Source organism: Lissotriton vulgaris, chromosome 11, assembly GCF_964263255.1.
Source record: "Lissotriton vulgaris chromosome 11, aLisVul1.2, whole genome shotgun sequence".
NCBI lineage: Eukaryota > Metazoa > Chordata > Amphibia > Caudata > Salamandridae > Lissotriton > Lissotriton vulgaris.
The window spans coordinates 1,073,128,257-1,073,141,546 of NC_141699.1; the positions used below are offsets into that span (position 1 = coordinate 1,073,128,257).

Consider the following 13,290-nt stretch of genomic DNA (forward strand, 5'->3'; position numbering starts at 1 on the left):
TAAGGTTTATGTCAGCAGATCTGCAGAGTTCCTCAGTTTTTGATTGTCACAAAACACATTACTCAAAAACACACTTTTCGCAGCTATCTCTCGAATATGTTACATTACATCGCGGCGTTCACATCACAATATGTTTACAAGGCAGGCATTACAATGTCTTGCGCTGGAGTGTGCTGGATTTAGGAATAGTATGATTTACTATTCCAACTCCAGCCTACGTAACAGTAGGGAAGGTATTGGAATAGTAAATAATACTATTCCTTAGTGTATAGCACCATCCAGCGCAAGTCGTTGTAACGAATTGCGTTGTAATGCCTGCAATTTAAAGGTATTGCGGTGTGAAGACCGCGATGTAACGGATGTCTCCCCTATCTCTCATGTACACTGAATCACATATTGTCAATAGAGCCTGAGTGTTGTACGGGTTGTACACTGCAACCATCATCACTTTGCAAATTGATGTAACTCAACAGTGTCTTCTAACACCATGGATGTAAGCCACTGCCATCGGCATCATAGAATGTGTCTTGGGTTACTTTGGCAACAAATATGCACGTCACTGATGTTTGACTATCGTCAACTGACAGCCTGTTCGCGGGCGTGCATGCTGACTGGACTACAGAAACACCCTCTATGCTGGAACCACGGCCAAACTTCAGAAAAGACTCCAACGCATCCAGAATGCCTCCGCACATCTCGTCCTGGACATCTCCCGACACAACCACATCTTCGGCCACCTGAGAGACCTGCACGGGCTCCTCTCAGTAAGAGGATAACGTTCAGACTCCTGACCCACGCACACTAGGCTCTCCACGACCTGGACCCCAAGTACCTCAACAACCGCCTGACCTTCTACACGCCCACCCGCTAGCTACGATCGACCAGCCTCGCCCTTGCCGCCGTTCCACACATCCGCTGAGCCACCGCCGGAGGAAGATCCTTCTCCTACCTGGCAGCCAAGACATGGAACTCCCTCCCCATCCAACTTCGGCTAATACAGGACCATCTCTCCTTCAGGAAGCAACTCAAGACCTGGATTTTCGAGCAGTAACGGACCCCTCTCCCCCAGCGCCTTGAGACCCTTCCGGGTGAGTAGCGCACTATACAAATGTTATGATTGATTGATTTATTGATTGACGTAGCGTCCGATCACTTTTAATTTATCTCTTAGAACGCATCTCCCTCCATTGCTGCAGAGATGCGCATCCAAACAGTACTGATTTGAGGGCACGCTGGAGATAAGCTCTATTTAAACATTATACGCATTACCTAAACATATATTGAACCTTATGCTAACATTACACGGTGAGCAGTGTTGGACAACATGCTTTCATGCAATAATCCACCTATTAAATCCTGCATCATTCCTTTTATTTTCACATAAGGAACCTGGGAAGTACTTGTTGCTCCTGGAACTTGGCTGACCACTAAGTTGTGATCTATATTGAAACAAAGCAATTTAGCCACAAAGAAAGCACTCATTTGGCTCCTTCATGATGCACAAGCAGGTTTGATGGTTTCATTCGTCCAATAAGGTGGACAATTTTTGTCACTAATCAACATTCACATATGGGCCTTACTGTTTGTGCTTCAGCTGGCTCATCTATTGTAAGCGCATATGTTGTTTCTCACAGTGCAGGTCCTCATTGATATGAGAAGAGAGCACGCAATCTCTTTTTCCTAGAGAAACTTCCATAGCCGGTGAGTCTGATTTTGCAGTTTTTACCTTGCAAAACAGCTTTAGGTTTTTGAACACACTGTGCACTATTGTGTTTATAGTCCTTATGAAGACCCCATGGTGATGTTGTCTAACCACACTCGTTTTCTGGGGTCTAAATGTCGATGTGAACTGAACAGGCTTTCCGCACCCAAATAGACATTTCCATGACAGGATGTAAATCATTTGTCTCTTTTGGGTCATCTAGTATATTTGGATGACCAAGCAAATTGCAGTATATTTGTCAATTGTGTCCAATGTTTTGATTGTCTATTGGGTTAGTATCTGTGTAATTCATGAGACAGATATGTATGTCACAAATATTGTTCATAGTCTGTATCAGTCTTGTCCTTTAATATTGGTGTATCATCACATACGATACATGTTATTTTTAATATATCGTTCACACTTTTTCAAGTAAACATTGTGGTTGTCATTTGTCATGTATAGCATTATCTATAGACAATCGTGCGCTTCTTTGTATCATTGATAGATAATCCTAATTATCTGTGGACAGATGTATCTATAGAAAGCAATTGTTACTTTCATAGCAGAACTTCTGTTTCTATACTGCTGTAATTCCCCAGGTTCTGCATGACACTGAAACAGCCCATTATTATTGATCATCCTGGGGGAGGAGGCTTGGTACCTCTGCCCAAGATGTGCTTTGTTTCCAGACCCCAAGAGCGGAAGGCTCTCAACCTAGGGGTCGAGAAACATGTCTGGGGTGGCAGGTGGGGAGCAGGCAGTCAGCCAGGACACTAGAGTTAGGTCGTTTTTCAGGGGGCATCTCTAGGATGCCCTAGGAGTGCAGTTTTCATTAAATCCCACACTGGCATCAGTGTGGGTTTAATGTGCTGAGGAGTTTGATACCAAACTTCCCAGATTTCAGTAAAGCCTTTATGGTTCATAATGACAAACTCCCACACTGTATACTCTTTATAGCTTTACTGCACTTACATTGTCAAAGAATAGACTTAGACACTGTAGGGGTAAAAAGCTTAGGCACCAGTGGCATATTGCACCCAGGTAGGTGGGTGGTAGACCTAGGCAGTGGATTGTAAGCATGGCACACAGGGATGTGTGCCATGTTGACTCTTCACTTTTCTCAGCACCAAAATACTCACCCTGCAATGGCATTGAGTGGATGATAAAGGTACGGGACCTCTAAGGATGGACAATAAGTGCTGCAGTCCTTAGAGGCCTTCTCTCATCACAGTGCCCTTGGTACCTAGGGTACCTTTTACAAGGGACTTACATGTGTCCAGAGAGGTGCCACTATGTGGGTACACAGTACAATTTTAGGTAAAGAACATATACCCTGGGTACCTGGTTGGCAGGAACTCAGAGCATCAACATCAGGCAAAATGTGGGGGGCAACCATGCAAAAAGGGAGCACGTTCCTACAGTAAACCACTTGAGTCAAATCGTCATAGCCATCATTTTGTTGATTTTGGGTGGGGAAAACATATCTATGAGAATATTTTGATTAAGTATTTTAAGGTCAATACACAATCTGACTCTGCCACTTGTGTGACATGCAACTAAAAGTGGAGGCAGGTCTTCACTTTCCTGAATACACTGAAGTATGCCATCTTCCATAAGTGTATCCAATACATCCACACAAAATGGAATATTTCTCACTTTGTGAGTGAATAGTTTGTGATTTGCTTACAATATAATTGTATTTTGAAACTCATGCAATTCTCTAGCCATTCTAGTAAATAATTTACTGACCTCCTTTCACTATTGTTGTGGAAACTAAATCTTCATTTTAATAGCAACAGTTGATCAGCAGTGTTAGTATTTAAAGTGTTCCCTAAATACCTTGGATCTAATCACCCAAGAACAGTTTTCTCTGCCAAATTAAGGGTTCGATTAGGATGGCCATCCTGTCTGGGGCAGGGACCGTCCGCCACAAGGGAGGAGGTTCCGTGCCCCGAATTAGGATGTCTCCGCCACAGTGGTGGGTGCATCCTGCATTTTTAACATTGCGGCGGACGGGGCTTGAAGCACCGCCCGCCACAATGCTAAAAAGGCATGTTGTGCGTTTCCAAGCACAACATGACAGGCACCGTGCGGTGCCTGCCATGTTGTACTTGGAAATGCAGGGGGGTACCATAGGTACCCCCCATGTGCACCCCCCACCCCCCTTTACCCTGGGGGCCCTTAACGGGCCCCCAAATCAAATACTGTGTGCCTTTCCGTGGCGGCATGGAAATGCATACCCAAAAGCTCATCCTAATATGGCTGGCGGTGTCTGATAGACACCGCCACGATATTAGAGCTTTTCCACCCCGGTGGCAAGCCGAACGCGGCGGAAAAGCGGCGGACGGTGTTTCTGTCCGCCGCAATCCCCCCCCATTGTAATATGGCGGGGGGAAATTGGTTGCGGACGGACACGGATGGCGGACGGATCGCCACCGCCTGCATGCAGTCCGCCATCCTAATTGACCCCATAGTTTGCCTTCCAGTTCTTTGCCCTTAAAGTCAAATTTAACTACACAATACTCTAACATTAGTATTGGTTCCTGTAAGAAACTTTCTGAGTTAACATCTGAGGGTACGAAACAATCCCTTAAGGTGCTTTAAAAATTTTCATTTCATACAGGCTCATTTACTATAGTGAATGGAGAACTCAAATCAGCTACCATATTGACTAACACTCCTCCTTTGGTTATAAAGCAAAAAAGACTTTGTTCTAGATCAAGTGAATAACACCAACACATTATACTCTAAGCTTAACATACACTGCAAATTATCGTTAGCACCACATTCCAACGATATGTCAGAAATATTAATCCCATACTTTACAGTAGAATTCAGTTTTTCTTATGGCAAACTTTAGCAAAATTATCTGCCATGTCACAATTTAAACTTCTTTGTTTTAAACCTAGACAATCCTTGTTATTATCAGAACGGTCTTTTTGCCACATCAATAGCAACCTTTGTGGTTGTCCTGAGCCTTTCCATACATTTTATTTTCTACGGAGGTTCTGTTTTTTTTGTTCTTGAAATGTCTTGGAACCATTGGCATTAGATGATGCCATTTTGTACACATTGCCCTTTTTTTCTAAGTTAGAGAGTGTTGCCATGGCACAGTGGACAGTTCTATGTTTTTTCAATACAAAGACATCCTTTAATTCGCCCATGGTCGTTCTTGAACATTAGTATAATTCGGTTGTGTTAAAATGGTATCCTTTATAAGATAATCATATAGGTTGGCAAATGTGCAAAGAAAGATACGTTTCTTTGACTCCAATACATAATCATCAACAGATTCCTGCTTTTTACGCTTAAGTTAGAAAAAATTAAATCTGTCAATTGCAATGTGGACAGGTGTAAAATAGCTATCAAGATCATCCAAGCAACAGTGAATAAATGTGTCACAGTTTGATTTTCCTTTTCAATCTGCTCGAACAATCCTAACCCCTCTAAGCTAAGTGTTAGAAATCGTGTGTTTTTTCCCCCCAGTAGTTGGCACTTCATCACAATGTCAGGGGTAGCTAGCTAGTCTTTGGAATACCCCCAATATGTTTCTAATGGGCCATTATTATTTCAGGGCTAGCCAACATGTCCAGACTCCGCATTTTATGGTGAGATGTTTTTGCAAAATTAACCTTTCTTAGCTTGAACTTATTTGCCCTACGGGTACAGTGTAGGACATGTGAATTTCGGGATCTGTAAATATATTTCATGAATTACAATGCATCTTTGTCTCTCCTTGTTAGATGTGTATCTGTGGAATGTTTTATTTTGTGATAACAAGGACAAAAGTAGATTCCTTTTTGTGCGCGCTTTAAGCACACAACCCCAAATATTCTCCCCTAGGGTGAACAGAAATGCACTAAAAATGAATGTACAATTAGCAATTTAAACATATTTAAAAACTGATTGACTCTATTGCATTGTTTTGAAAGAATTCACTCATAGTTATTCATATAAAAATATACATTACAGTGTATCATCTATATATCAAATAATATACACAGATTAGGAACATACACCTAATACATTTTTTAAAAACAGACCAGTTTCAATTCATCAAGCTCTTTCACATGTAAAATTCACATGACATCATTATCAAACACCAATTATTTTAATTTCAAGAGGATCACAGAATAAATTACAAAAACAAGCCGTCATTATTTTCATTTCAATAGGACCACATAATAAAACACACACAAAAAAAGGAGTCTGTCAATGCGTCGTTTTGGTGCATTTACACTGCCTTCTTCAGGACAGTTTTATAATATAAGTCATGATTCAATTCTTCTTTTCCTTTTAATAACCATACCTTTTTGGAACAGTGGGGCAGCTTAATGCTGCTCTGGATGAACCCACCAGATTCTAACTTTCTCTTTTTTGTTTGGTGGAATTTTTACTTCCAATGTATTCTGATTACCACTAATAATTGTTTATGGGGAATCTAGCGCTTTTTGTGGAAAACAATACTTCTCAAGTAGTTGATTCCACTGCTTCCCCTTATTCTGCTTGGCCTTCAGTTCAGTTCAGTTAACAAACCATTATTTTTGGCTCCATAGCCATAAAAGTACATAAAACACATTATAATATAAATAGAAAAACATTTTGAATAAATGCAGATAAAAGATAATACTATCTCATAATATTGCAACCTTTAAACAAGACAACCTTATATAGAATGGGTGTCATTAGACTAAAAAGGCAATACAATTATCAGTCAGGTTGAGGAGTGGGAAGGGGTGGGAAGGGGTGGTCAAGTTTGAGCATCCAGATTCAAAACAGGAGATGGATATGTATAATAGTGTGCTATAATTCACATGTCACCACAGCAACAATAGGTTTCTTCCCGGAGGAGGTTCATATTTTTGCCATACCTCTCCATATGGCCATCAGGTAACAGGTAAGTGGATAAATTAGTGGCGTGCTGGAATCTGGTCTTAGTATCCATAAGGCAACAGTATACTCTCTGATGCCCTGATTCCGACAAAGTGGTAGTATCCACCAACACCTGATGGTCATTTAGGCTTGACAAACAAACAGTACATGTTCTCAAGTTTACTTGAGGGCACCGCAGGCCGGGCACCAACAGTCTTTAGTCCTGGGAACGCTAGCCCACCTAGCAGTACAAGAATGGAGGGGTAGGGTCCCATAGAGAAATTGCCTGGATAGGGGAGGTTCGATCTCGTCCGGGAAATCTTTTCTGCTGAAGGAGTGTTTGACTGAGAGAAAAACATTGGTCAGAGAGCCTTTGTCTGCCTGGGAATGTAGTGTGGAGTCTTTGTGCTACCAGTAAGCTAATATAATGATGTTCTTGGTTATCTACCCTACCTAGCCAAGGGCACTCCGGAAGGATGTAAACCCAATCTTTCCCAGAGTGGCTTTCACGTACATGACCTAAGATATTCTACTGGAATCTACATGACTATGGGCCTCATTTACAAGGCCATTGCAGCACCTGTGTGTAGGTTTTTTTGATGCACCAGTGGCGCAGTATGCCTATATTTACAAGGCCATGTAAAGTCAGCCTGCATGACTTTTCATGGCCTTGTAAATATTGGTCCCTTTCATGCATTACTCAGCGTAAATGGGGCATTCAATGGTGTTGCTGTGGGTGTTCCCACGCAACATCCATGGAACCTGACACATTCCCAGCTTTACAAAGTTTTGTAAAGGCAGGAATGTATCAGAATCCTACACCTCCCCAGGGGAGGCATAGGAGTGGCACAACGAAGAGAAATAGTTGTATTTCTCCTCTTTTTTCCCTTTTTATGCTTGCTGCGTTCTGCAGCACACATAGAAGATGAGATATCATTGTTTTTGTGCAGGGGCCCTTCACCTGATGGTAGATGCAGTTCCAATCACCACAAGATCAGACACACCCTTGGTCTCCTGGGAAAAGGAGTAGCCTTCTTACAAATTCACTGGTCCTATTACGATCAAGTATTGGGCTCTTATCTTCATTTGGCTGGTATCCGTGTCTCATTAAAATAAAAATACAGGGACACCAGCCATCTTGTGAGTTTTACATGTTAAAGAGACTGATGAATTGAAACTCGTCTGTTTTTAATAATTTTAATAGGAGCATGTTCTTAATTTGTGTATAATATTTGATATATGGCTAACACACTAATGTATATTTTTTTATATATATATAAATATTAATTATTTGTTTCATAACAATGTGATAGAGTCAAACAGTTTTTAAATGTGCTTAAATTGCTTACTGTACATACATTTTTAGTGCATTGGATAAATATGGTGCATTCCTGCCCTTTTCCAGTGATGCAGGACAATGAAGCAAGGTGACTTGCTATGCTGCCCTGCGTCACTAATTTCATAAATATGAGAAATATGAGAAATGCGCATGCGCGGGTGACCGCGCATGCGCATTAGTATCTAAGACGGCGGCGCCGGTGGCCCAATGACGAGAGGGAGCCACGGGGACGCAGCAGATAAGGTAAGTGGTTTTATAATTCATTTTTAAGGTAATTTAAGCATTTAGGGAGGGCGGGTGGCACGTAGTGGGGCTACCCGAAGTGCGTGGGTGGGCGTAGTTTTTTGCCCACTTCGCGTAGCTTCGCTAAGCCCCACTACGCCCACCCTTACATTAAACACACCTTCGCCCAGGGAAAACTGCATCGGTCAGTTAGATAATTCTTAAACCAGTCTAGGGATGTTCCCATGACTCACATCTTTCACAGTCGATTCTCTAAAATCCTGTGGGAGATGGTTTCAAAAGTAGCCGACTGGTCTAGTAGGACAAACATGGTTGACTGCCTGCTGTCCTGGGCAAGTCTTATATTGTTGACTTCCTCTGCCAGTGATGTTTCAGTGCTGTGGGCAGCCCTAAACCCTGATTGGGAGGGGTCCAAGAATGTGTGGCTTTCTAGATATGTTGTAAGTTGCTTGTTGACCAGGGATTTGAGTACCTTTCCAATGTGAGGAAGAAGTGAAATGGGGGGACAGTTGCTAGGTTCCTTGGGATCTGCAGAAGGCTTTTTCAAAATTGGCTTGACCATGGCTGCTTTCCGTTTTATAGGGACTGTTTCTTGGTTTAAGGACAAGTTAAAAAGGTCAGTGAGACTTCTAAACAGTGCAGGGGCACTGGTGGACAAAATATGAGATGAAACTGGGTCGACCGGGGAACCCGAGTTGACCCTGGAGAGGGCAGTGCTAACATTTTCTTGAGTATGGTGAACTCTTCCAGGAGTGTAGTAGCAGATAGCTGATTCCTGTCAGGTTCATTATAATGATTTTTGGTAGCATGATTGAGAAAGGAGTTATTAATAGTGTTGATCTTATCCTAAAAAAAGGTGGTTAATGTGTCCACCCAGTCTTTTGAAGAGGGATTATCAGAATGACAGGATGGAGGATTGGTAAATTCTTTTTGTATTTTGTGAAACTCTTTATTTGACTTAGCAGCCTTGTTGATTCTGCTACTAATATAATTTTTTGGCTAACTTAATATTATCTAGGTATTGTCTGTAAATGAGTTTGTATGCCTGTCTGTCCCTGGTGCTTTTGGTTTTCCTCCATTTGTGGAATCGCTTTCCTACTGGCTAGTTTCTCAGATTTTAGGGATTCAATAAACCAAGGCACCACTTTGGCCTTAAGCTTGACCTTTAACACTGGTGCAGAGATGTTGAGGGCCTGGGTGATTGCCTTCTCAAAGGTGTCCACTGCGTGATCTATATTACCGGTGCTTAGTAGGAGCGGGGGGCTGAAGTAGGGAGAAAAGGTAGCTCCAGGACCTGCTCCATTTCCGATCACTATTAGGATTGTTGTTAGTAGTAACTATTTGTAAAGAAGATTTCAATAGATTATGGTCTGAACAGATCAAGGGGATAGGGGCTCAACTTTAATATTAGATGTATTAGTGAACAGGAGATCAAGAGTATGGCCAGGCAAGTGGTTGGGTCTGGTCACCAATTGTAATAATCCCAGCGTGTTTAGACTAGAAATCAGTTGGCAGGTGTCCATGTCTGAAAGAAGCTCTGGAGCAATATTCTCAATCAGGTGATTGCTGAAATTGATTTTAGGGCCGGGAGGTCTGTAGACTAGGGCACCTCTCCAGGTTCCCTTGGTTTGTTTTAAAATTCTAAACATGCAGAGTTTGACCAATTCTGAAGAAAAGCTTTCCAGGATGCTAATCTTCAAAGCAGCCCTGAAGGCTATTGCTAAGCCGCCCTCTACACCGGATCAACAAGTCCCTGATCCGCAAGCTCCAGACCATACAGAACACTGCAGCCAGACTCACCCTCCACATTCTCAAAATGAGCGCACCACCCAACACCTACAGAACCTCCATTGGCTTACCATTGAGAAGAGAGTCACTTTCAAAATACTCACCAATGCCTACAAATGCATCCCCAACACCGGACCCCAAAACCTCAATGAGAGAATCTCCCTCCACGTACCCAAGAGAAACCTCTGATCCGTCGACCTCATCCTTGTCGAAATCCCACACATCTGCAGAGCCAGAACAGGTGGAATAACCTTCTGCTACATCGCAGCCGGGACCTGGAACGAGCTCCCACTCAACATCAGACATGCTCCCTCCCTGAACATCTTCAGGAAGACTCTCAAGACCTGGCTCTTCAACTGAACGGAGCTGCTTACCCCCCCCCCCCCAGCGCCTTGAGACCCTCACGGGTGAGTAGCACACTTACAATTTCCCTGATTGATTGATTATCTTTTAATATTTCTGTCAAGACTGCTCAGATGGTATTCAGAGGGGAAATCAGTTGCCACATCAGGAAGGGTGGACTCATGAAGCCAGGTTTCAGTAATAAAACATAAGTCTAGTTTCTCTGAGTCCAGCAAACTCCATATCTCGAGAGCATGTTTTGGGATAGAACATGCATTAAAATAGAGCCCAGTTAATTGTTTAGGTTGCTCAGCCATGTTTCCATCTACTTAGGGCCTGATTCATAGAACTAACTTAAATCAAAATCCTAAACGTACTACTTTTGTGATTCACAGAATGCACTTACTACTTTTGGTATTCACAGAATGCACTAACTACTTTTGGTATTCACAGAATCGATTTACGACTACTAACTTTACGTCCGCACTCGGGCCGTAAATTCCGGCCTGGAGGCAGGGACCTTGTGCACTTCCAGTCAAAATTACTTCATTTTCCAGGCAAAACGTGGGGGCTAACCATGTCCAAAAGAGGCACTTTCCTACACAAACCAAGAAGCATATTAATGAGAGGTTTGTTTCATGCTTGCACCATTCTACATTGGACATGCGTGATGGAAACCTTTAAGTCAGATTTATGAAGCACTTTGTGTGGCTTTGAATGGCTACTTTCATCGGTAGTAATGCAATGCAGCGCAAAATGCTGTTTCCTTTCTCTGTGCAAGGGAGGTATGGTGTGAGTGTTCTTACTCAACTTCTATGGTTGTTTACGCATTTCCAGATTTACCAAACCCAGTAAAACTGGGAATGTTTGTTTATGCATGTGTATAATAAGAAATCAGCACCCATCCAGAAAGCATTGTCTTTATAGTCTCAAATGTCCATAGTACATATACAAATGCACAGTCTTGTAAAAAAAGGGATCCAAATTCTTGCAGACTTTCTTGTTCAAGTTCTTTATTATAGTATTTCAGCACAAGGAAAATCAGTTGCTGTCCTACCGCCGATGTGGATACACTGCTGGTTACCATAACTTTCCAAGACTACTAAGAGTAAGCACAGCAAAAACAGTGTGAGCAATACAGCTATCTAACAGACAGGGAATCCTGACGTTGTATAGGTTCTGTCTTCTTGAACACTGCTCGTCAGAACAAAGAGAAAATTACCTTAATATCCTGTTTTTGAGAAACTTACCATGATGTATTGATGTATGATTACCATTTCTCGTTGAAGCCCTGAAGAAGTCTCATTGTAAGAGACGAAACGCGTTGGCTGGCTAAGAAGTAAATCCTTTTGTGTTCTTGGATTTTCCTTGTGCTGAAATACTATAATAAAGAACTTGAACAAGAAAGTCTGCAAGAATTTGGATCCCTTTTTTTACAAGACTGTGTATTTGTATATGTACTATGGACATTTGGGACTATAAAGACAATACTTTCTGGATGGGTGCTGATTTCTTATTATACACTACAATTTTGGGTTTTGCCCTTGACGGAACAAACGGGGTTGTGTTCCTTGGAATAAAAAGCACCATCAATTTGAATTACAAGCCACAGGTGAAAGCAGGTGCAATTTGTTTTACCTCAACCCTTGGTGTCCTTTTGTATTAGTTGTTTATGCATGTGTGTGCGTGTATTTGGTTGCTATCCACAGTGAATGACAGAATTAGGAAAAGGTGAGTGACCCAGCTTGGGAATGACAAGTGAGGAAGTAAAAAGAAGATTCAAGTGGTGATGCTCTCCGACCGCTGCATGGTCAGAGACAAACTCAAGTGTGTGGCACTGTGATAGACAGGGCAACAAAGATTATGTACCAGTGACATGCCTTCAACTTTTTCTTGGAGCCAAGTATGAGTTTATGTGTGTGTGCATGTGTGTGTGTGTGTGTGTGTGTGTGTGTGTGTGTGTAACTGTGCAATAACTGCTTCTATTTTGTATCAAGTGGGACTGAAACACAACACAGCGAGCTGGGAAGCTTTTCAGCACTCAACAGAAACAACAACAAAAATTGCAACAATTTCTGAAGTACCTGCATGAGGGTATCATAGTGAAGCACAAAGTTCAGGGTCCACAGGTTGCCGATGATGGGCAGCGGGTTTGGTCCTGGGGGGTATCTTCTCCTCAACCACTGAAGCTTGAGGTAATGTGCAACCAGGAGAGTAAAGAACAGACCAATTATCAGCTGAGTGAGTAGCAGCATGGTGGACGCCTGTCTCCGATCCTGTATGTTCTTCTGTAGAATGGACCTTTACTTCTATGTTTAAACCACACACAACCCTTCTCTCTAGCCAAGTGTCCTTTATTTCTTGTTCACTAATCCTGTATTTATATTCCTAGGTGTTTAACTCTCTTTTGCTTTCTCTTTTTATTCTACTCTACTCTATTGTACGTCTTTCTCTGTCCTGAACATTCTCATTCTCCTTTCTTGTTCTTAGCGCATCTCTTCCCCAGTTCCTCCTTCTTTCTTTTTCTTGCCTCGACTTCCTTCGATGTCGTATTTCTATGCCGCCTGTTTTGCTTTATCTCCAGCCTCGATGTCTGTCATCTCCAGTGTGTTTCCTTATCCTGTGCAGCTCTCTCCCGCTCTCACGGTCAACAGCACCGTCTCTTCTCTCCTTGGCCACCGTTCTCACTTTCATGCTGTGCAACAGGGTTGTGTATACTTGAGGTTTTCTAGCTGATGGCCTTTGATCTAGTTAGGTATGTTTTTAGTTTTTTTTTTATCACCACTCAGGCTTATCGCTCCTAAAAGGAAAACTGCTGTTTCATACCTTTGACCTCTTCTAAGGGCGTGCACCTTTACGAACAATTTCTAGTCATGCATCCAGTGATTGCTGGCTGTGCCACAAAACCCGACAGCCCAAGTGTGTCCATTCAAGTTGGTAAGGAACACTTACACATACATGTGCTCCTCAGACACAAAGCATGTTCATTGTGGATCTTGTT

At 42.3% G+C, this 13,290-nt stretch overlaps 1 protein-coding gene across 2 annotated transcripts in view; it reads right to left on the reverse strand.

Moving 5' to 3' along the window:
* The window catches only part of LOC147684126 (cytochrome P450 2J2-like), an 84,444-nt gene extending 71,443 nt beyond the window's left edge, over positions 1 to 13,001 (reverse strand). Inside the window, exon 1 of one of the 2 annotated variants that reach the window (XM_086944509.1) lies at positions 12,374 to 13,001. In XM_086944509.1, the coding sequence (XP_086800635.1) occupies positions 12,374 to 12,544 (171 nt within the window). In that variant the 5' untranslated portion in view covers positions 12,545 to 13,001. The remainder of the gene's footprint in view (positions 1 to 12,373) is intronic. The other variant, XM_086944510.1, reaches the window with a different exon arrangement.
* Positions 13,002 to 13,290: the final 289 nt, after the last annotated feature.